Below are 23,299 nucleotides of genomic sequence, written 5' to 3' on the forward strand. Positions count from 1 at the left end.
GCAGAGAATAGACTGGGTTGGGAGACAGGCTGGGGAGCAGTGGCAGCAAGGAAGCCTGTCAGAAGGTGACCTGCTATCCAGGTAAGAGATGACACCATCCTGGACTGAGCTAGAAGCAGTGGAAGTGGTCAAACCCAGAATCTACTTGGGAGGCAGAGCTGAGAAGACTTGCTGAAGAACTAGGTATCAGAGCAGGCGGGGAGAAAGGAGTCATCAGCAGTGATGCCAAGTTCAGGGCTGAGCAATAGGGGAGGTGGTGCGACCACTGACGACATGGGAAGGGCCAGGAGCAGGTATGGAAAGAGGCTGGGGAATCAGCACTTCTGTTTGGCCATGGCCCTTGGGTAGAGCGGTCCGGAGCTCAGGCAGAAGTCAGAGCAAGAGATGCAAATATGAGAGTCCCCTGCATACAGATGGTATTTAAAGTCTGAGCTGGGTGAGATCATGAGGGGAGAGAGGGCACGTGGAGGAAGGAAAGAAGCCTGAGAGCTCTGGGCCCTTCTACCTTGCAGGCCACATAGAAGAGTAGGAGCAGCAACTGAACAGGTCAGCCGGTGAAAGAGGGGGACACCCAGGAAAGAAGAGCCATCCAGGGGGAGTGGGCGCAACAGGGGGAGTGAGCCGAGAGGGAAGCAAATGACCACAGGACTTGGAAGTGGGTAGTTGTTGGTGACCGTGACCAGAGTGGTCTCCGAGGAATGACAGAGACAGATGCCCCACTGGAGAGGACTGGGAGTGGGCAGGGATGAGAACCAGAAGCAGGATATGGACCACAGAGCCCAGAGATGGGGGGCCAGGGTGGAGGGTTAAGACTGCATGAGTGTGTGTGTGTGTGTGTGTGTGTGCGCACGCACACGCTTCCCTAGACATGTATGAGTGTATCTTTGTGAAGGGGTCTGTGTGCAGATAGCCAGAGCTGTAAAGGTATGTGTGTCTAGAGGGTTTGTACTCGCAGTTTTTGCTGGTTGGTGTACACAGGAGGGGCTGCAAGTCCAAGGACTTCAGGACATTTCCCAGGGCTCTACCATGGTGCTGGGGTCTAGCCTCCACCTATCCCTGTGCTGGGGGGAGGGGGCCATGTGGAGGGGCCAGCTGGCAGGTACAGGTGGGGGCAGGGGATGCCTAGGCTGCTGCTGTCACCTTTTCCTTTTCTTCCTCCTGGTTTTCTCTGCTCTAGACAGGCAAGAGTTGCCCCACCAAGAAGTAGGAGGTGGAAGGGATGGCTGGTTCTTTTTGAGACCCAGCCTAGCTCAACCCCTCAGAAAGGGTGGCGGCTGCTCCTTGAGCACAAGAACTTTCCTAGGCACCAAGGGCTATGCTGCCATTCGTGGGTTTCTCGAAAGCAAAGGGAAGGGCTGGAATGGGCCAGGGCCACATGCTATCCAGGGTGCAGGAACAAATCAAGGCCTTTCTCTCTATGCCCTCCTCCATGGGCCTGGTCTGCTCTGTCCCTGCTCCTGGCGTCCCTCCTAAGTCCAGCCTCTGGGTCTGATGTCCTGTCTGACGTCCTTGCCTTTCTTAGCAAAGCAGAAATGGCAAGCCAGCTCTGCTGAGTGTCTACATGTTCACTGCCATGAAGAACAGCTCTCCCCAACCCATCCAGGCTCTTTGAAGCCATCAGGCCATAGTGGAGCAGGGCAAGGTTGCTGGCCAAGCCGGGTTGCCCTCGCCTGTGGCCTTTGGAATTTCACCTCCATCCCACCCACCCCCACCCCCTGCATTTTCCATTCATGTGCTTTGGGCAGGGTGTAGGGTTTGGGAAGGTGAATTCAGTCACTTGTGAGCAGATCACGTGTGGGAGGATTTGGGGGCAACAGAAAGCAATCCAGTAGGGAGGGACTAGCTGGGGAAGGAGGAGATGCAAAGGAGCTGGGAGGCCCTGAGCTGGAAGGAGCCCAAAGCTTTGGGGGCAGGTGGGGGTGGGTTCTTTGCACCACTTTCCCCTTGGATCTGCCTCCTGCCCTGCCCCCTCACATCCTCTTCTTCTGCCTCTGCAGAAGCCGAGGAGCTGTACCAGAAGAGGGTCCTGACTATCACCGGTATCTGCGTGGCTCTGCTGGTCGTGGGCATTGTCTGCGTGGTCGCCTACTGCAAGACTAAGTGAGTGTCAGACACTCAGGCCTGCAGTAGGCCAACTAGGGATGGGCCTCCAGGACTGTTTTTGTGAAAACGGTCTCTCTCCACCCCTGCCCCCCACACACACACCCTCCCCATGTCTGGCCTGGCCACTTCTTATGCCCCAACAGCCCCTTCAGGGGCCTCTGCAGCTGGTGTGGAGAGGAAGGGCTGGGCCAAGAAACAGGAGCAGAGGGTAGGAGGGACAGGCCCCAGAGGAATGAAAAAGAATTGTTGTGAGCACGAGTGTTGGAAGAAGACAGATCTGGGTTTGAATTCAGCTCTCCCATTTACCATGACCCTGAGTAAATTGACGGATCTCTCGGAGTCCTCATCTGTAAAGCAGGAGTGATCCTAGTATGTACCTCAGATGACACTGTGAAGGGGCATCTGCCCTATCAAGTAGGCTGGTGCTGGAGCAGTGTTGGGAGTGAGGAAGCACAGAAAAGAAGGCTGCATTCCCAGTGGAAAAAGAGACCTTGGGACGTACTGCCTCGTCTCACTTGAGAGCGGGCCAGGCCAGAGCCCAGAGAAGATGAGGCCGGGTCACTTCTGGGCAGAGGAAGGGTCACTTCTGGGCAGAGGAAAGATGGGGCAGAACTTTAGAGCAAGGGGAAGAAAGGTGCAGAAAGGGTGCTCCCAGTTCCTGTAGAAGAGTGCAGGCTGACAGACAAATGTGGGAAAGGGTCAGCTGTGTTCCTAGAGCACGAGCAGCCCAGACTAGTTGGAGTAATTCTGGGGTCAAGGAAAAGGCATGAGTCTAAAAAGACAGCTGGAACCTAGATAGTACCATAGGGCATTGAATCCCAAGCTAGGAAGCCTGGGTTTATTCTGTAAATGGTAGGGAGCCAATGAAGGTTGTAGAGTGATGTAGTGCAGAGAAAATGATAGGTTTGTCCCATCCATTCTTATCCAGAAAGCAAGGTCTGGGCATAGCCACCATTTAGTGTACTGAGTCCCGTGGTCTTGACTCCTGCTACGCCTATCTATGGGATCTAAGGCCCTGCCGGCCTTGGGATTTGGGGCTCAAGGATCCCAGAGGAGACTGGGCCCAGGTAGGAAAAATGAGGTCAAGAACTAGTGGAAAAGCAAGCCCCTATTCTAAGCTCATTCATTTCTTCAACAAACTTTCATTCACTGCCTGCTAGATACCAGGCCCTGCACCAGGCCCATGGCCAGTGCTCTAAGCAAGATGTCCAGTGTGATAAGATACATTGCAGGGGTGCCTAACTTTGGCTGGAAGGCAAGAAGGGTTTCTCTGAGGAAGTAGCATTTAGGCTGAGCCTAAGAGAAGAGCAGGAGTTAGCAGGTGAAGAAGAGGCAGAGAGTGTGCTCCATTGGGATGTAACAGTATGTGCAGAGGTCCAAAGGGTAGAGAGGGCAGCATGGTGGGGGATCAGAAATAAGCCTCCCAAGGATACAGCAAGCTAGGGCAGTGAGAGGGCACTGAGAGAGGGCCAGCGATGGGTTTTGTTGTTTTTGGTTTTTAATGTTTATTTTTGAGAGAGAGCATGAGCATGAGCAGGGGAGCACAGAGGATCTGAAGCAGGCTTTGTGCTGACAGCAGAGAGCCCAGTGCAGGATCTGAACTCACGAACCATGAGATCATGACCTGAGCCCAAGTCGGACGCTTAACAGACTGAGCCGCCCAGGCACCCCCAATGAAGGGTTTTAAATGGGAGTGACATGATTAGACTTGTTGATTACAGAACAAATGTGTTGGGAACTTAATATGGCCAATGTAAAGTAGTCCCACAGGCCCCTGACTGTAGCACCATGTTTTATTTTTCTCATTGCACTTTACTGAAAGTATCTTGTTTATTAATTTGTTTATGTGTTTATTATCTGCCTCCCCTACTGGCCTGCCAGCCCCACGAGGGTAGGGATTGTGTCTGTCTCCTTCACTGTTCCAAAACAGCATCTGGCACATAGCAAAAACCCAAGAAAGAGCAAATGAATGAATGAATGGGTGGGCCAGTGCCTGAATATTTTATCTGCTCTTAATTCTCAGGGGACTTTGGGATGGGTAAATGGTCACCCCACTTTAAGATGAGGAAAGTGAACCATGGAGAGTTTAAGTAAGTGGCCCAGGATTACATAGCTAGGATGTAGTAGAGCCAAAGCTCTCTCAGCAGAGCCAAAGCTCAGAACCACTATGCTCAGGTCCTGCTGAATTCAAGCTCGTGGTGATAGTGGAGGAGGTAGACCAGCGGGGGGGTCCTGGCTGAGAGCAGGCTGAGCACAGGGAACAGCAGTAGCAGGAGACTGCCCCGGCATCCAGGGCAGAGGTAGAAGAGTTCCCCTGGAGGGACAGCTAGGGAATTTCATACATTGTATGGGGCGGGGGGGTGGCTAACACACCCTTCTCCTATACAGAAAACAGCGGAAGCAGATGCACAATCACCTCCGGCAGAACATGTGCCCAGCCCACCAGAATCGGAGCTTGGCCAACGGGCCCAGCCACCCCCGGCTGGACCCTGAGGAGATCCAGATGGCAGATGTGAGTGGTGTTACCAGAACCCCTTCACTGTACCGCCAGCCTTTGTCATGTGCCCTGCAAGGAAGGGCCGGGGCAGCAGCCAGCCCATCCATGCTCAGCCTTGCCCACTAGCCTCGCCTAGCCTCACCAGAATGACTGGCCTCGCTTTGCCCACTTCCTTAAGGGGTTGATTCGCTGGGGCCACCGCTGCCCTAACATCAAGTCACTTATCCAGTGGACCACTCCCCAACCTGAAGCTTAGTGCTTCACTTCCCCATCCCCACCCGGAAGGGGGGCTGACCCACTCACTCGTCACTAACTCTGTGTCTGTTGCAGTATATCTCCAAGAATGTGCCAGCCACAGACCATGTCATCCGGAGGGAAACGGAGACCACCTTCTCTGGGAGCCACTCCTGTTCTCCTTCTCACCACTGTTCCACAGCCACACCCACCTCCAGCCACAGGTGGGCACCACCCAGGCCCACAGAGATTTGCAGACTCCTGTATGCACACCCACAGAAAGCACTAACACATATGCCCGGAGACACACAAAGAAACCTCCCAGCCAGGCTATGCCCTGTACTGAGGGTCCCTCTGAGTCAAGGGATATAGGTAGAGGACTTCAGACCGGAACCCACCACCAAACATTCATCCATCCTCAGGGGACCAGATTCCCTTTTCCAGTCTAAACCAGCCCCAGAAGAACAACAGCATCACTGGGCTCCCACCTAACATGTAGTTTTGGTTGGACCTCATTAGCACCACATTATCTGGCATAAAATGCCTCCTCATCCAAACACCCAGACCTATTAGATGCTCTCTCCTGAGTTTGCTTTTACGAACCTAGTCCACCTTAGCCTCCTTTTCTTTGTTCACCCAAGCACAAAGATTCATACAGCTCAATAACATGGTTGGCCTCCTTCTTCCCTGGGGAACAGCATGGAACAGCACGTATTGGCCACTAGGGCTGCGCTCCTGACATAAAAGACTAAGGATCATGGGAGTGGACCCGGGGCCCCAGGCTGAGGCTAGGGTGAGGTTGGTTGTACGAAGGAAAAGAAAAGGCTTACACTGTTGGGACTCACCCATCCACAGGACCCTAGCCCTCCTTTTCCCTCCATGATACTACACGTCCGCTCAGAGTGGAGAAGGGCATTGAGCTGAGGGTGCCTGAAATGAAATGAAGAACCGGGGGGGGGGCGGGGGGACCTGGGACCACACCTGTTAGGCTGTCCTGCCCCTTCCTGATCCCCCACCTCACCTCCACCTGGCTTCTCTAGGCATGAGAGCCACACGTGGAGCCTGGAACGTTCTGAAAGCCTGACCTCTGACTCCCAGTCGGGCATCATGCTGTCATCGGTGGGCACCAGCAAGTGCAACAGCCCCGCGTGTGTGGAGGCCCGGGCACGGCGGGCAGCAGCCTACAGCCTGGAGGAGCGGCGCAGGGCTGCCGTGCCACCTTACCACGACTCCGTAGACTCTCTGCGTGACTCCCCACATAGCGAGAGGTCAGTTCCTATCTTGTGTCCTGTGCCCCACCTTGGCCAGAGGACTGGCACCGATGACCCAGGGCTGACCCATAGGGCACCTCAGAGACACTCCAAAAATTCCCATGTCCATTTTTCAGATGGGCAAGCAAGGTCCCTGAAAGGTGGAATGATCTGCTCAGGATGCATGTTAATGACAGACTGGGACTGAGTTTGAGCCAGTGGACCCTGGTGTGGAGTGACCATCTAATTTAACTGTCCTACTGGGACACTTTTCAAAGTTGAAGAGGATGCTATAATTGCACTAGAACATCAGGAACAAACAGTGGCTGTTCTGGACAAGCCAGAACATATGGTAGCCCTACCCTGGTGTCACCTAGAGGCCCCATGTCCCAGTGGGAACAGAAAGACACCAAGATCGAGCAGACTGAAGGGTGGGAGGGGAGGCTGTCTGCAAAGAGAATGACCAGGGCAGGCTGGGCATGAGCCAAGAAGGACTGCAGGCCCTGGCAGTATCAGCAACAAGGCCCAGGGATCAAGACACCATTGGGTTTCCGAGCAGTGGCTGCACTGAGAACCAGGAAACTCCCCTTCTTCCCTGACTCCAAGCCAGGAGTCATAGGAGGCCAGCCCTCTACGTTGCTCAGCCCTCCAGTGGCCCTTAGCAAGTGGGGTCTGTGGGAGGAGAGTAGAGGAAGGTGCATAGTACTGGGAACTCCAGGCTGGAGTGGAGGGAGAGGAAATGTTCTCTGGCTCTAACTTCACCTACTCCATGCCAGCCCTCACTGAGCAGGCCTGCCTGGGGGTCCAGAGATGGTCCATCTTGTTTTTGCTACTGAGAAGCACCCAGCCATAGACACAAACCACTGAAGCTCACAGCCTCCTATGGAACGTGCTAAGCACAGGACATCCCAGCAGGACAGACAGACCCAGCTTAACTGCAGGCTCTAGGAAGCAGCCAGGTTTTCCATACCCAACCTTTTAAAGCCCAGCTCCACCACCTATGTGATTTGGAGCAGGTTGATCACCTGTGCCTTGTTTCCTCAGCTGTGGAACATGAAAAACAATACCTATCATGCATGGTTCTTGTGAAGGTCATCAGAGATCATGTGCACAAAGCTCTCTGACTCCTACTTGGCTACACTAGGTTGTTATCAATCATTATCAATAGCAATAGAACTTCTTACTGGTTGGGAGGCAGAGAGACAGGGAGAGCTTTCCAGGCAAGGGAGTACCTTGAGCTGTACTAGCAGAGGCACTTAAGAACATTGCTAGTGAGTGAGATGCCCAGAGCAGGGTGAGATGTAGGGAGAATGGAGCTGGGCCTGAACAGATAGGCTGGGGCCAGGTAGATGGCTGATGGCCCTGGGGCAGGAAGGGCCTCCTTAAGCAAAACTGACTTTAAAAGATTGCTTTGGAAACTGCATACAGTGGAGGAGAGACCCTGGAGTGGGGGAATAACCAGAGTGAACAATTAGGCCCAGGTCGAGGTAGAGCAGGGCAAAGGGTATGTTCCAGGAAGTGGGGCATGGTGGTTAACTGGATGTCCATGTGGAAGAGGGAAGTCAGACGATCCAGAAAGAGAGTAATAAGGGCTCTGGAGAGCAGGGAAGCATAAGTCCTGGTTCTGCCTGGCATCGGTTCAAATCCCAGCCCTACTACTTCCCGGTTGTGTGAACCTTGAGCAAGTCACTTAAATGTCCTGAGTCTCAGTTTTCTCATGTGTGGTATGGGACTGACGTAAGGGTCTTACAGAATTACCGTATTAAATGAAATGGTGCATGTAAAATGCCCCAATCTGAGCCTGACCCAAAGTAGCAGTTCAAGAATATTGGTGACTGTGTGCATCTCTCACACCAAAAGGACCGTTCACGTTGGAGCATCAGGCAGGCAGTGGCACCGGCACATCCCATGTGACACGTTTATGGAATCATTCCAACAACAGCCTGGAATGAACACTGTGGTTATCCCCTCTTAACACATAAGGAAATAGAGCCTGGGGGAGGTTAAGGAAATTGCTTAAGGTCACTGAGGACGGCCACCATCATTCGGGCGGGCGGGATCCCAGGCACTACCAGTGGCCCACCTCTTCCACCGCAACCCATAACCCGTAACCCCCAGCCCACGCCTCTGCATCTCTCCGCAGGTACGTGTCAGCACTGACCACGCCCGCGCGCCTCTCTCCAGTGGACTTCCACTACTCGCTGGCCACGCAGGTGCCGACTTTTGAGATCACGTCCCCCAACTCCGCTCACGCAGTGTCGCTGCCGCCGGCCGCACCCATCAGCTACCGCCTGGCGGAGCAGCAGCCGCTTCTGCGGCAGCCGGCGCCCCCTGGCCCCGGGCCGGGACCCGGCGCGGACATGCAGCGCAGCTACGACAGCTACTACTACCCCGCGGCGGGGCCCGGGCCGCGGCGCGGGGCCTGCGCGCTGGGCGGCAGCCTGGGCAGCCTGCCCGCCAGCCCCTTCCGCATCCCGGAGGACGACGAGTACGAGACCACGCAGGAGTGCGCGCCCCCTCCCCCACCGCGGCCGCGCGCCCGCGGCGCGTCCCGCAGGACGTCGGCGGGGCCCCGGCGCTGGCGCCGCTCGCGCCTCAACGGGCTGGCGGCGCAGCGCGCACGCGCGGCGCGGGACTCGCTGTCGCTGAGCAGCGGCTCGGGTGGCGGCTCGGCCTCAGGCTCGGACGACGACGCGGACGGGGCGCTGGCGGCCGAGAGTACGCCTTTCCTCGGCCTGCGCGCGGCGCACGATGCGCTGCGCTCGGACTCGCCGCCGCTGTGCCCGGCGGCCGACAGCAGGACTTACTACTCCCTGGACAGCCACAGCACGCGGGCCAGCAGCAGACACAGCCGCGGGCCCCCCCCGCGGGGCAAGCAGGACTCGGCGCCCCTCTAGGGGTCCCCGCCGCCCCGCCGCCCCCCTCCGCCTCGCCTGCCCCACTGTCTTTACGGAGAACAGAGACCACCGCCTGGAGAGAGAAAGGAGGAAAAAAAGAAATAAAAATATTTTTATTTTCTATAAAAGGAAAAAGGTATAACAAAATGTTTTATTTTCATTTTAGCAAAAATTGTCTTATAATACTAGCTAACGGCAAAGACGTTTTTATAGGGAAACTATTTATATGTAACATCCTGATTTACAGCTTCGGAAAAAAAAAAGAAACAACAAAAAAAAAGAGAGATGGGCCAATTTTTTGACTCTTTAATAGAAACCTATATTGTGGTGCCTTTTGCTGTACGCTAATCTGGAGCTCCTGGAGAGAAGTCTGGGTTGTAGGGTGGGGTGGGGCTGAAGGGACTGTAGGATCCCCAGCTGGCAGGGGTGAGAGGAAGCCGGCAAAGAAAAGACTGCTGGGTGCTAGTGGGGGCAAGGGTGGGGGCTGGGAGGGCATCCGCCCTGAGGAAGGAAATGAGGACAGGAGTAGCTTTGCCCTCAGGCAAGATCTTCAGGCCCCCGACACCCTGAGGAGAAGGCGAGGAGAAGGTGGGGATCCTAGGCTTGGAGCTAGAGTTGGGGTCAGGTAACTTTGGGGGGGGGAGACTTGAGGCCCAGCGACAGCAACCAGAATGGGGAGGGGGCCTCCCTGCTCCTCATAGCTGCTAAGGGAGGGGGCACTAAGAGGTCTTCCCAACAGCACCGGCCCCAGGGAGGGGGCAGCTCTGCCAGGGCCCCAAAGTTCCAGCTCCTCCTCCCCTGTGGCCTCCAGGATGCCCTTCCGTCCTCTGCAGCACCTTCGTTTACAGGTTGTCTTTTCTATTTTATGCCTGCATGTCCTTTGCATTTCAGATTCTTTAGATTGGATGCATGGTCACGCTGGGACCGAGAAGAGCCACTCCACAGTGTATTTGATTCCCCTTTTAGCAATAAAGTAACACCATTTCCTTCCAGACCCCAAGCCACCTACGAATTCCACTCCCTCCCCACCCCGCAAAACTGGGTCCACTGCTAATTTGTCAAAAAGGTAATTGTTTAAACAAACAAACAAACAAGTGAGAACCCTGCCCTGAAATGTCCAAACACCTGACTGTTGACACTTGAACATTTTTATATTATAAATAAAATCAGAAATAACTCATGTTTGACTGTGTGTGCCTAGCCCCCAGGTGAGAATGAGAACCTGGGTGGAGATGGATGGATGTTGGGGTGGAGATTGGAGAGGGCCAGGCTAGTCCCTGGGAGGAAGAGACTGTCCCTCTAATCTCCCTGGCTTCAGCTCCCAGGACAGGCTCCAACCCTCCTCCCTCCTCCAAAATTATTCACCAGGTATCCCCCCTGGCTTCTGGGGAACCTGGCCAAGGGGCTGATGCAGATTACTCTGCTTTGAGCTCAGCCTCAGACCTCTGGCCCACTTCCTACCCTGGAGCTCCTGGGGCTGGACTGAGGCAACAATTTCCGGGCCTATGTGGGTGAGGAGGGAAGGGTTGTGGGATTGGCACTGGGGCAGCTGAGGCAAGATGACCCTTGGGGCCTCAAGCATGTCACAGGCAAAGCCTGGACATGCAAGGTGGCATAATGGGTACCCTTGGCTGCCAGGAAGACCACAGCTGCTGCAGCTTGTAAGCCCACAGGGTGTTGTGCTTTTCCCAACTTTATAGCCCCTCAGAACCAGGGCCTGTTTAAACCTGCAGTCCCTGAGGAAGGCATGGAGAAGGCAGATGGCGGTCCAGGGTGCATAAGCCTTTTCCCTCATTGATTAATTTATTAAACCAGTGCCAGGATCCCTTATGTTCCAGCCGGACACAAGGAAGTCGTCTATCCAAAGAGCTCAGGTGGTTGACGTGTGTGCACACATGCACAATCGCCCCCAGAATGTGTGTAGTCGCTTTGAAGACCTACAAATGGGAGGGACAGAGAGGCTTCATTAAGGCTGAGAGGGGCGGAGTTCAAATTCTAGCTCCGCCCCTCACGGGCTATGTGACTTCTCTAGGCCACTGTTTCCTCAGCTGTTAAAGGGTGATGCCAATACCTACCTCAAAGGGTTACTGTGGAGATTATCTATAAAGCACCCAGTATTGCTTCTGGCATATGATGCTTATTAGTGGCTAATTTGATGATGATGATGGTATCCTGTGCCTTGCATTCTTGAATCACGCAGAGTGACAAAAACTGGGTGAAGGGACGTGATGGGGAAAAGTAAAGAAAGGACTAAAGTTACGGTGTTCATTGTGGGGGGCTGGGGGGGGGATAAGTACCTGTTATAAAAAAAAAAAAAACAAAGGAAAATAAAGAACTGAATCGTACATAAACCTGCAAATCACCTCTCCCAGGGCCCATCTGATGATCTCATCCAAATCCCTTTGCTGGCTCTGAGTTTGCTGTTGGCTTTAAGCTTTTCTAACAGCCAATAATTCCTCTATGTGATTTCTGACCTCTATGTGAACCCCAATGGTCGTGAATGACCTCTTGGTGAACCTATTGGCCTTTTCGGGAGCCCTCAGTGTCAATATGACCCTTCTGAGGGCTCGGAGTTGCTGTTACCTTCTAAATTTTCAGTCAGAAACCACCTCTGTGACTTCAGTGAACCCACTGAACTCTTTGTGAACCCCAGTAATTGTGAGTGACCTCTCGGTGAACCCATTGGACTTCTCATGACCCCAAATAATTGTATCAAGTGATTTGGTAGCGTTGTTAGCTGCTCTGGATTCTAAAATACCTACTGAGAGTCTAAGGCCAGAACCTAATTTGCCACCCATTCATTTCCCAAGTGTGAATGGGACCTGGGAGCCGGTGTGATCAGAGAGGCTTTTTCCCTTGTGCCTCCCAAATTGATGCCTTAGGGCATCTTTAGTGGCCCATCAGGAAGAGGTATAGCCCTGTCAAGCAGCTTCCCTACTACCACCCTGTCCCCCACAAGCACTTAGGACATTCTGGAGACTTCCTGAGTTGGTGGTCTTCCCCACTCCTCCAATCTTTCTTCTTCTCTCTGCCAGGTCAGTTTTTGTTTTCTCCCCAGCGTTCCCAGGCTCCCAAATGGTAATGGTGACGTCCTGTCCCCCTCCCCACTAGACTGTGAGCCCCAGGTGGACAGAAAGCTGCTCAGTCCTCTTCTCACCACAGTATCCTCAGCACCTAGCACAGTGTGCGGCACTGTTGACCTTCACTGAATGAGAAAATGAAGGCTCAAAGAAACGCTGTGATCCAGGGTCAGTCCCCAGAAGTCCCTGAGTCTGCAGGGACCACCCGGTGGCGCAAACCACTTACTGCATCTTGCCTGTGGTCCTCCATCCTCTGGATTTGGACAGTCCTGGAAAATGGGCATATTAGGGGCAGAGGTTGTGGGGGAATGTGATGGTCCGTTAGAATGCAGGAAAATAATATTAGAACTCTGATTTAGATTTATTTTCATCTCATCTTTTTAAATTTCTATTTTTGTGTATGTTTTATAATGTACATAATATTTTAGTACAGTAGTACATGTATATAATTTACAATAAATAATTATACAATTAAGAAAGTGAACTAAAGATTTTTTTACTGATGGGAGACATCACTAGTGCTCAGGGAAGCAGATCTGTCTGCAGCAGACAGAAGCCCGCTCCTCTGCTTTCATTCACCTGCCCTCGTGAGCTGGAGGGTGGGAAACTGACCCCAAAAATCAGAGACCTTTGAGCCAGCCTGGAGATAGTACAGAGAGCTCTTTTACATTACATTGCTCTTTCGATTTCATTTAAATGAACATTTACTTCCCCTCAGCAAAATGAAGGGGCCAGATGGTTTGGCTATAAAATACACTTCAGCTGATCCAAATTAAATAACCTGGATTTAAATCACTACCTATTTTCACAGACTTCTACGTCCCTTGCATCAAATGGGAGCGTGCTTGTAAATGTTAGGTACTTAATAGATAAGCCAACCTTGCAACTAACTAATTATGTTACCACTGAGGTCAGAGTGCTGCCCAGACTAATCTATTTTAAAAATATAAAGGATTTGCTCATCATAGCTACACTGAGGGTCCCATCACCCCCACCACTTGTCAGTCTGAGGAATGCAGGGTTTATAGGATGCTAGTCTGTGATCATCGCAGGGCAGATTTGTCTACCCTTCCCAAGCATGTCCTTAGCTAGCCTTTGTGAGTCACTAGAAGAGTGAAAGAAGTATCAACTTAAAGAACAATCAGCCACTTCTTATTCCCTTTTTTTTTCAAGACCAGAAATTACTGGCTTCCATAACGTCTCCCCCCACCCCCGACAAACATCTTTGGGCTTGTTGACAAGTGGCTGTTGGCAAGGCAGAGTGTCTTTTATTCCTGTAGCAGTAGATCTGTACAAGAGGCCACCTCTGTAGCTCAGAGACCTGGCAGCACCAACATAAAGACCAAATATAAACAGGGCCATGGTCCATCCCACTCACACCCTGCAATGCCTGTGGGACAGATGGGGTGGCATATATACACACACTGTCTACTCATTCCAAAGCATCAACTGTAAGAGCAGAGTAAGTCACAGGTCAGCCGGAAGAGGGGAAAAGCAGCGAGAGGGGCTCAGCGCCGCCTCCACCTTCCCTCCCAGAGTGTCAGGGCCACCAAGGGACTAGATAGCAGCCCAGCAGCCCTCCTTGCTAACAGGTGGAGTGCTGAAATAGGCTTTTCCTTCATCATATTTCATCCTGATATCAGTTCCAAAATCATCTTTAAAGGGATATTATATATATATATATATATATATATATATATATATATATATATATATAAATTCTTATATATATATACATTTTTGTCCATATAAAAGAAAGCAGTAGTGGCCTCCATAAATGGAAGGTGAGGTGGACGCACACACGAGTGGAGACGACTTGGCATCGAGGGAACAGGCCCGGGTCCTGGATTATTGCAAAGGGAGACAGGAGAACAGGGCATGGTTCCAAAAGGTACAAGGTGGAGGGAGGAGAGGATGGTGCTGGTGGTCTGCAGACCCGCTGCTGGTCAAGTCTGAAGAAGGAGGAGGGGAACAGCCGAGGATCCAAGCTGAGACCTGGAGTCAAGTCCTGCCCTTGGAAATAAGGGAGATGAGGGGAGCAACTTGTGAGGAGGGGAGGGCCTGGGAAGCCAGCGGCCAGTCCTCCTTTCCCAGTGAGATGGTGTCTAGAACATGCATACAACTGGCCTACAAAATGAGGCTCCATGGTGGAGAGGAATATGAGGGCTGGGGAGAAGGTCTGAGGCCCGGAAAAACCCCAAGATGCAAGATCAACGCCATGAGTAAGCATCTCCATCTCCTTGGCCCACAGGGCTCTCTGCACCCCTCTGGCTGCCTGTCGACTGCCTGGAGCTGGTGCAAGTGGCCCCCAGCTGGAATTGTGCTCACTGACCCCTCTGGGGACATTTGCCTGCCTCTGGGGCTTGCCCATCCATGCCAGCTAAGTATCAGGCCCGGCGGTATCCTTCATGGCTTTGCTGCCAGTCACAGTCCCGTGGCCCTGACTGAGGGCCGGGCTTGAGTGCGTCTTGCGGAGTGAAGGGTCATCCCCTTCCAAGGTGGCCAGCCGGGCCTCAATCCGCTCCAGGTCATCTGAGCCCACTTTGATTTTCACAGCCAAGAGGTGGATATACGTCTCATAACGGCTTTTCTGGAAAAAGGGCAGAGAAAGGCCAAAAACAAAGTCAAAGGACAAACAACAAAACACGAAAAAAGTATGTGTACTTTATGTGACAAAAGACTAATTTCCTTAATATTCAGAGAGCTCTCACAAATCAATAAAAAAGGAGATCAACAACCCAATAAAAAAAATAGGCAAGGGGCATGCACAGAAATGTCACTCACAATTTTAAATTTTCAAGTTAATTAGCTGTGATTTCTTGCCTAGGACACCAAAAGCACTGACAACAAAACTAAAAAGAGACAAATGGGGTTATGAAATTTAAAACTCATATGTATCAAAGGACATGAACAACACAGTGAAAAGGCAATCCACAGAATGGAAAAAAATATTTGCAAATCATGTATGTAATAAGGGTCTAGTATCCAGAAATCTATGAAATATATTACAAAACTCCTGTAATTCAACAACAAAAACACAAACAACTCAATTAAAAAATGGCAAATGTTGGAGCCCCTGGGTGGCTCAGTCAGTTAAGTGTCCGACTTCTACTCAGGTCACGATCTAACGGTTTGTGAGTTCGAGCCCCGCGTCGGGCTCTGTGCTGACAGCTCAGAGCCTAGAGCCTGCTTCAGATTCTGTGTCTCCTTCTCTCTATGCCCCTCTCCTGCTTGCACTCTGTCTCTCAAAAATAAAGAAACATTAAAAATTTTTAATTAAAAACATGGCAAATGTCTTGACTAGACATTTCTCCAAAGAAGGCATACAAATGGCCAATAAGCACATGAACAGATGCTCAACATCATTATCATCGGGGAAATGCAGATCAAAATCACAATGAGATATCACCTTACACCTATTAGGACAACTACTATGAAAGAAAACTCAGCAACTAAGTGTTGGTGAGGATGTAGGGAACACTGGAATGGCACACTGCTGTAGAAAACAGTATGGCTTTTCTTCAGAAAGTGAAAAATAACAGGAGCACCGAGATAGTTCAGTGGGTTAAGCATCTACCTCTTGATATCAGCTCAGGTCATGAGCTCACAGTTTCTGAGTTCGAGCCTCGTGTCGGGCTCCACGCTGACAGTGCGGAGCGTGCTTGGGATTCTCTCTCTCCGTCTCTCTCTGCCCTTCCCCACCCCTCTCTCTCAAAATAAATAAATAAACTTAAAAAAATAAGTGAAGGGGCGCCTGGGTGGCGCAGTCGGTTAAGCGTCCGACTTCAGCCAGGTCACGATCTCGCGGTCCGTGAGTTCGAGCCCCGCGTCAGGCTCTGGGCTGATGGCTCGGAGCCTGGAGCCTGTTTCCGACTCTGTGTCTCCCTCTCTCTCTGCCCCTCCCCCGTTCATGCTCTGTCTCTCTCTGTCCCAAAACTAAATAAAAAACGTTGAAAAAAAAAAAAATAAGTGAAAAAATAACATTATCTTGTGATTTAGCAAATACCATTTTGGGGCATATACCCAAAAAAACTTAAGGCAGGATCTCAGAAATATTTGCACACCCATGTTCATAGCAACACTATTTATAAGAGCAGAGAGATGAAAGCAACCCAAATGTCCAGCAGTATATGAAAAGATAAGAAGTGGTATCTATATACAATGGAATATTATTCAGCCTAAAAAGGAAGGAAATTCTGACACAGGCCACAACGTGGATTAACTTGAGGACAAGCCAGTCACAAGACCACAAATCCTGGAGGATTCCACTCATACAAAGTACCGAGTCAAACTCAGAGAGACGAAGGTAGCACAGCGGTTGCTGGGGGTGGGAGGCAGAGTGCAGAGGGAGGGGCTGGGGAGTTGCTGTTTAATGGGTGTAGAATTTCAGTTTAGGAAGATGAAAAAGTTCTGGAGATTACTTGCATAACAATGTGAGTAGACTCAATACTACTGAACTACATACTTAAAAATGGTTAAGACGATAAATCTGATGTTGTATGTATTTGCCACAATTAAAACATTTTTAATCCAAATTAATATAAGATACCCCTTGTTAAACCTCTCAGATTAGTGATGATTGAAACATTCAGTAGTGTCCAGTGTTGGTGAGGGCATGGACAGAGTAGTACATTCATAAGCTATTTAAAGTGTTATAAATTGGTAAACATTTAGAAGGGGAGATTTGGCAGTGTCTGAGGGCCTGACTCTGAGCTTCCAGCCCTCACCACAGTCAGGGGAGGCCGAGATCCTAGAAGAAGCAGGGACTACAGGTGAGGAGACACTGTTCTCACACAGCTCTGCGACATGAACAGAAAGACCCTTCATTGCTGGGCTTCACCTCCAGGACCCATCCCCCTCCCCCAGTTAAGCCAGCGGGAAGTGAGAAAGACAGGGGTGCTGAAATTCCAATCCGACTGCCTCGGTTAGGATTCAGGCTCCAGCAATTCTTAACTGTCACCTCAGGCAAGTGATCTGCTCTCTCTAAGCCTCAATTTTCCCATCTGTAAAATGGGGATAATAACAGACCTCATTTCACAGAGTTGACATGAGGATGAAATCAATCAGTACAAGGGAAGTGAAGGGAATCGCAGCTGCCTGGCGATTAGCGAGAGATCAGTCCACTGTAGCTTTCGCCATCCCTATGTTTACGCTGCAGAGAGAGTGGGTCTGAGAAGATTTCAAAAGCTGAACAGCTTTATGTTTTTTTAAAGGTCAGGATCTCTTGTGGGAACTCCCTTTTCCTCATACCTCAACAGAAAATCAATGTGGAAATCTAGAGATTGAGATTGGTTACTTCCTGCCCTTCCTGCTCCAGAGGCTGTATGAGCCTCTATATTGTCCACTCCTGCAAGCAGGTCAACAGAAAGGCTGTCCAAAAGGGACAAGTGTTCCCACCTCCCTCCCGCAAGCTGCCCCCCTCTGCTTGACCCAGTGAGAGTGGTGCTCCATCAGCCCCGTTTGCAGAGCATCAGGGGGCAGGAGGGGGCAGGGAAAGGCAAGATGGAAGAAGGGAGAACTTAGGTGCTGTGCTTGATAAACATGTGCAAAAAAGGAAAATGACACAAAAGGGGGAGCAGGCCATGCAGACAGGCTCAAGTGGTCTGTGGTTTTGTTGTAACAGCTTCCGGAGTGGGCGGCTGGGTCATGGGGGGCATGGAGGTGAAGAGGGTCTTAGAGAAGGGTGGTACCCGCCTGGTGCTCTTTGAGAAACACAGGTGAGGGCACAGTGCTTGATTAACAATTGGCAGCTGGACTGTGCAGAGACCGGCCCACAGGAGGCCGTGCATGGCTCAAGAGCACCTCAGGGGAACCCCCAAAGTGGGGAGCGCCCAAACCAGGAGTCCCTGGCTATAGAATGATGTTGGCGACAGGAGAAGAGCTGGCTTCCTCCTCCTGCCCCAGCCCTGAGCTTCGCAATCGGCCCCACGGAGAACCCACCTCAAAAGTGAGATAGTGCTCCTTCAGCCGATTCTCCTCGGCCTCCTTGGACTTGACGCCCCTCTCGACAGGGTGACACCTGTGCTCAGCCAGCTCTGCAGTCACCTGCCTCAACTTATTCTCATGAGAACGCAGCTGCTCCTCCTGTAAAGACATGGCCTGGACTGTGAGGGCCCACTCTCAGGACGACACAGGGGTGGGTCTAATCCCGGCCTGCTGGATCTGCTTCACCAAAGGGAAACTGAGGCCGGGCCGGAGACATCAAGTATGTGGAGGACCTGAGGGAGTGGCCCTCCACTCTCCCGCTCCCCGCTCCTTGCTTTCATCAGCATCAACTCTCCTGGATAAATCTGCGGCAGGCTGAGGAGATGAGAGGCCCGCACACTGGAACGTGTGTGTAGACGCTGACACAGGCACACCAGCACTCCAGATGCAGTCTGCCCCCACCCCGGTTCACAGGGACTCTCATGGGCACACACAAACACAATGGACCAAGGGACAGCCTGGCCTCTGCTACCCCTGGCTCCACAGGATGCACACATTCTCTCGCATTCTCCCCCAGACAGACTCCATGGTTACAGACCCAGGATCATACCCAAAGACAGGCAGAGACACTGTTCCTCACAGACAGGTGCACACATACATGCCACCCACCGAAGTACGGCCAGACCGCTTCATGCTGTGTGAGCAGTGGGCTGCGCCTGTGTGCGTATGTATGCGCACGTGTGTGCAGTGGAGGTGCGGGGAGAGAGCACGTGTGTGTGTACCTGTATGGTGTATGCCTGCGTGGGGTTTGCGTGTGTGTGTGCGTTGCATGTGCGTGCACAGGGGCTCTGGTAGCTCAATGGAGAGATCCAAGGCAAGGGCCCAGTACAGAAGGGAGCCCTGACGAAGACAGGCGGCATGGAGCCCCTCCTGCCCTCCACCTCCCAAGTAGCGTTCCACCATTTATCCTCTCCTCTCCAAACTACCCCTGAAAAAGTCACGTAGTTTTTTTTTTTTTTTTTTTTAGGATTACAAATAAAATATTTAAGGGTAGATCAGGACAGCAAAAGAGCCAGCCGAGTCTCACCTGTCCCCAGCTCCCTGTGGCACACACATTCTCTCGCATTCATGCTCAGACACGCACAATGCCCACAGACTCACAATGACATCCACAGGATACACCCCCATTGGCAGAGAAGAATGTAAGCCTCCGTGTGGTGTATGGCCTCAGTCACCCCATCTGTAAATGGGGGTGGGGCACAATGGGGATGGAGGAGAATATCTGCCTCTTCACTTTGTCTCTTAGCCCAAGATCAGGCACCACCTAGGAGCTGAGGTGGAGGCTGCTGAACGGGGGGCCTGGCTGGACACAGCCTGAGGAGGTGGCGTTGGGGTCCCGGGAGCTTGTACCTGGCAGAGGCGAGTGGTGCAGGAGGGCAGCAGGGGCCGACAGAACTTCTTCATGGAGCTGACAGCCGCGGGGAAGGACGGGGCTGAGAAGATGGCAGCCACCAGGTTGATCCTAAGGATCCAGGACAGCATTTCTTCCTTGCTCCTGAGGACAGGATGGGAGGGGAGATGGCACCGGCTTCTCACAGTAGGACCCCCTGTCCCCTACCCAGGCCCCAGGCCCCAGCACTAGCCTGGCATAGGGAGGCCATCAATCCCTTCACAAAAGGGGGACAAAGGAGTGAGGGAGGATGGCAGGATGGGGGTTGGATGGGCCTGGTCAAGTCTATGTACAGAGCTCCTCTCACTCCCAGCAGCTAGGCAAGACCTGGATTTTCACATGAAAATCAAGCTGTCCAGGTCCAGAGCTAATGGCCCTGGAGTGAGAGGACTTAGAGTCAGCAGGTGATCCCTGGATGACTCGAACCTGGAGATAACTGGACAAGCAGTGTCCCCACTCGGGTTTCCTGTCCCTTCCCCACTACCTCGTCCAGCATACACATTCCCATCTTGAGAGGTCACCTACCAGCCTCCCTCCTTTTAAGCTCATGTGACACATGAAACTCCAATCTCAAGTCACAGGACAGGATGAAGGGGAGTGTACAGAGGTCTTCCAGGGAAACTACAGGACAAGTCTTTCCCATCCATTTCCCCACCCTGATTTACAGTAAAGGATGATTCATTAAGACTCCATCTGCCTTGGACGTAGAGACTTCAGCGTGCACCTGAATCACCTGAAAGCCTGGTTAGAACACAACTGCTGGCCCAGCCCCAGAGTTTCTGATTCAATAGGTCTAAGGTGGGGCCAAAGAAATTGCATTTCTAACACATTTCCAGGAGATGCTGAGGACCACACTTGAGAACCTCTACTTTGGGCGACCCCAGCTGTCAGTCGTGTGGCTGACGTGCAGGGCACCCCGCCTGAGATGGATGAGGAGAGGGGTGCAGGGTAGGCTCGATGCTGCAGGCCCTGAGGCCAGGGTAGGAGTGAGGGGGCTCCCACTCCTACTTACGGTGCCTGGAAGAGGAAGACCCTCCAGTCAGCTGTCTTCAGCTTGAGCACATTGGACTTCTTGCTGTAGTCGGAGGCCCTGGTGGCCAGAGCATGGTGCACACGAATGGCATTCTTCAGGTCACCCTCAGACAGAGCTTTGTCAGGCCTGTACTCATCCTGGACAGATGGGGCGGGGGCGGGCAAGCCTCTGTCATCACCAGGCTCTGGTTTGCCAGCCCACACTTCCTCGACCCTCACCATCCCCCCCTTTTGCTCTCCTTCCATTCTTCATTCAGCTCTCGCCACTCTGGTGCCATGCCCTCCCCAACAAAGCACTCCAGCCTCTCCTCTCCACACCTTGGTTTGTCCCAAGGCCAAAGAGAACTTCCACTGTGTATCCTCTGACTCCTGGGCACTTAAAAGGCCCTTCCCTGAAAACCCAAGGCTCTGACTGAGCTTGAGTCAGGTTTTAATGAGGGGAAGACCCAGCATCTGCCTAAGCCCCACGTCCTGCCAGGGACCCTCTGAGCACCACAAGGCAGGGGCCGGTTGGAAGACTGCACTGGCCTTTTTTGGGTAAGGACTCTGGGGGCAGTCTCTCACCTTCTGCAGGTACAGGATGGTCCCTTTGAGCACCGCGTAGAATTTCTTCCAGCCACGCCTCCCACGGGGTGCTAGGGATGGGGGTAAGGGTAGTGCGGCCACAACCACCCACCCCAGTTATCTCCTCCCCCACATCCCCTTACATTCTACCTAGGTGTGCAACCCCAGACGAGCAGCCATGGGGCCAGACCCTCCCCCCAGACTGGCATCCCTCCCCATGTCCCTTCCCCTGCCTGACACCCACTCCTCTTGCCATCCATGTCGGCGTGAGTCTTCCGAGTCAGCACGCCATGCTTGTAGGTGGTAGCGCTGAGAGCCTGCGGAACATCCAGGAAGGGGTTGCCACCATCCAGGATCCGTGTCACCTTCTTGGTGCCTGTCCCAAACTTGTCATCCACCAGCTCAGACAGTGATTTCCTCAGTTCGTCCTCATCACTAGGAAAATAGGAGGCCTGAGCACCACCTCCATGAAAGCCTAAGCCCCACACGGACATGCTCCCTCCTCACCAACCACTCCTCTGGGAAGCAGTCAGAGGTGAAGAGCAGAGGTAAAAAGGTTCCAATTCCAGATCAAAGATCCATATATTTGACCCCTCTCCTTAGTCTTTGATTCTGACCCCTGTCCTCTGAGCTTTGATTTTTGGCCTTCAAGCTCCAATCCTCCAAGCACTCTTTGACCACAAAGTTGGAGACCTTATTGGTTTTATTCCTTATTTCTTCTCTTCCATCCAACCCTGAAAGCCCAGCCCCAGGGAGCAGTGACCCATGGCCAGCCTGAAGCTGCTGACCAAGCCCCACAAACATGTTGGGGAAAGGTGGGCCAGGAGATGAGGCCCCTAAAGTCTAGGATCCCCATTAGAGCCCTGGTAGAAAAATGCCAGATCTTCCCAGTGTTGTTGGAATTCCTCACAATTCCTACCTGGGATCTCTACATGTACCCAAGGACCAAGGTGCCCTGGGGAGCACAGGAGGGTGGGGCAGCCACTTTCCCCAGGAGCCTCTCAGTCTCCCCACCCAGCAAGATCACCATACCTCTTTCCAGATGGCTGGGTACCTCCAGGTCTCACTGCCTTTGCAGAGGAACAAGTTATGGCGACAGTTGCCCCTCCCCGCTACCAAGAGCAGTTACACTGGGGTCTCATGCTTCCTGCCTGCTTACCTCCCAAGAAGGAAACTATCATCATTGGGAATAGTGGCAATATTGCAGTATAGAAAACAAGTTGTGGCCATCATGAAACTCAGTCACAGTTTAATCTATTCCATACCAGTGTAAACACTTCACACTTTTTATTAAGATAAAAAATGTACCCAAAGGGGAACTCAACGTGTGGTGCTGACCTGCTGGACAGGGGTCACCAGAGCCCTGGGCTGGGAGATATCAGCACCATGGAGAGTGACAGAAGTGACTTCCCTGCACCCTCAGCCACTCCCTTTTTTTCCTTCCCAGTGACTCACTTTCCCCATACCTGTGCCCATGGGCACTACTCACATGGCCCATTCCAGCTTTTCATTCTTGATGGAGTTGTAAAGGGTCTACAACAGGGAAAAAGAAAAAGAGATGACTTCAGATGAAAAGTCAAAGAAATCTGAATCTCTAGTAATGTGGATGTAGTGAAGTATCATTTCAGCCAGTGGGGCAAAATGGGTGTTTGATTCACAGTTGTTTGTTGGATGGGTGAATGAATGTGGGGTGGGTGGGGAGATGATTGTTCAGATGAATGGGTGAATAGATCTGATGATGAGTTGGGCAGATAGGTTGGTGGGTAGGTGGATGGGTGGGGAAATGAGTGGGTGAGTGAGTGTTCATGGGTGTAGAAGGTGTATGTGTGGATGATGGGTGGGCATAGGGGCAGGTAAATGAGCTTCTGGGTGGGTGAATGGATGAAAGGATGGCTGCATGGGAGGTTGGGTAGATGGCGTGGGTGGGGAGATGGGGTCATTTAATCTCACAAATACATTCTTTTTTTTTTCTTTTTCATGTTTATTTATTTTTGAGAGACAGAGCACAAGCAGGGGAGGGGCAGAGAAAGAGAGAGACACAGAATCTGAAGCAGGCTGAAGGCTCTGAGCGGTTAGCACAACAGATGCTGACAGGTGACCCTCACATATACTTCTTAACAAGCACTCCTTGATGGTGAAAAAAAATAATTATGGTAAGAAGAGTGATGGAGACAATGTTCTATTTTTTGACCTCCAGACTCATTATCCAACTACCTACCTGGCATCACCATATCCTTCAAACCCACTGTCTAAAACTGAACTCATCA

General features: G+C 52.0%; 2 protein-coding genes across 9 annotated transcripts in view; one reads left to right on the forward strand and one right to left on the reverse strand.

Annotated features, from left to right (window-relative positions):
- The window catches only part of NRG2 (neuregulin 2), a 187,310-nt gene extending 177,942 nt beyond the window's left edge, over positions 1–9,368 (forward strand). For all 3 annotated transcript variants that reach the window (XM_058734873.1, XM_058734886.1, XM_058734880.1), the window contains 5 exons: positions 1,998–2,100; positions 4,492–4,615; positions 4,931–5,058; positions 5,875–6,102; positions 8,228–9,368. In XM_058734873.1, coding sequence (XP_058590856.1) covers positions 1,998–2,100; positions 4,492–4,615; positions 4,931–5,058; positions 5,875–6,102; positions 8,228–8,981 — 1,337 coding nt within the window. In that variant the 3' untranslated portion in view covers positions 8,982–9,368. The remainder of the gene's footprint in view (positions 1–1,997; positions 2,101–4,491; positions 4,616–4,930; positions 5,059–5,874; positions 6,103–8,227) is intronic.
- A 3,035-nt stretch (positions 9,369–12,403) lies between these two features.
- The window catches only part of PSD2 (pleckstrin and Sec7 domain containing 2), a 56,835-nt gene continuing 45,939 nt past the window's right edge, over positions 12,404–23,299 (reverse strand). For all 6 annotated transcript variants that reach the window (XM_058734932.1, XM_058734923.1, XM_058734915.1 and 3 more), the window contains 7 exons: positions 22,522–22,565; positions 21,277–21,467; positions 21,033–21,103; positions 20,449–20,606; positions 19,397–19,541; positions 18,002–18,145; positions 12,404–14,651 (listed from right to left, as the gene is read on the reverse strand). In XM_058734932.1, the coding sequence (XP_058590915.1) occupies positions 14,442–14,651; positions 18,002–18,145; positions 19,397–19,541; positions 20,449–20,606; positions 21,033–21,103; positions 21,277–21,467; positions 22,522–22,565 (963 nt within the window). In that variant the 3' untranslated portion in view covers positions 12,404–14,441. The remainder of the gene's footprint in view (positions 14,652–18,001; positions 18,146–19,396; positions 19,542–20,448; positions 20,607–21,032; positions 21,104–21,276; positions 21,468–22,521; positions 22,566–23,299) is intronic.

The sequence above is a fragment of the Neofelis nebulosa genome, chromosome 1 (assembly GCF_028018385.1).
Source record: "Neofelis nebulosa isolate mNeoNeb1 chromosome 1, mNeoNeb1.pri, whole genome shotgun sequence".
Taxonomy (NCBI): domain Eukaryota; kingdom Metazoa; phylum Chordata; class Mammalia; order Carnivora; family Felidae; genus Neofelis; species Neofelis nebulosa.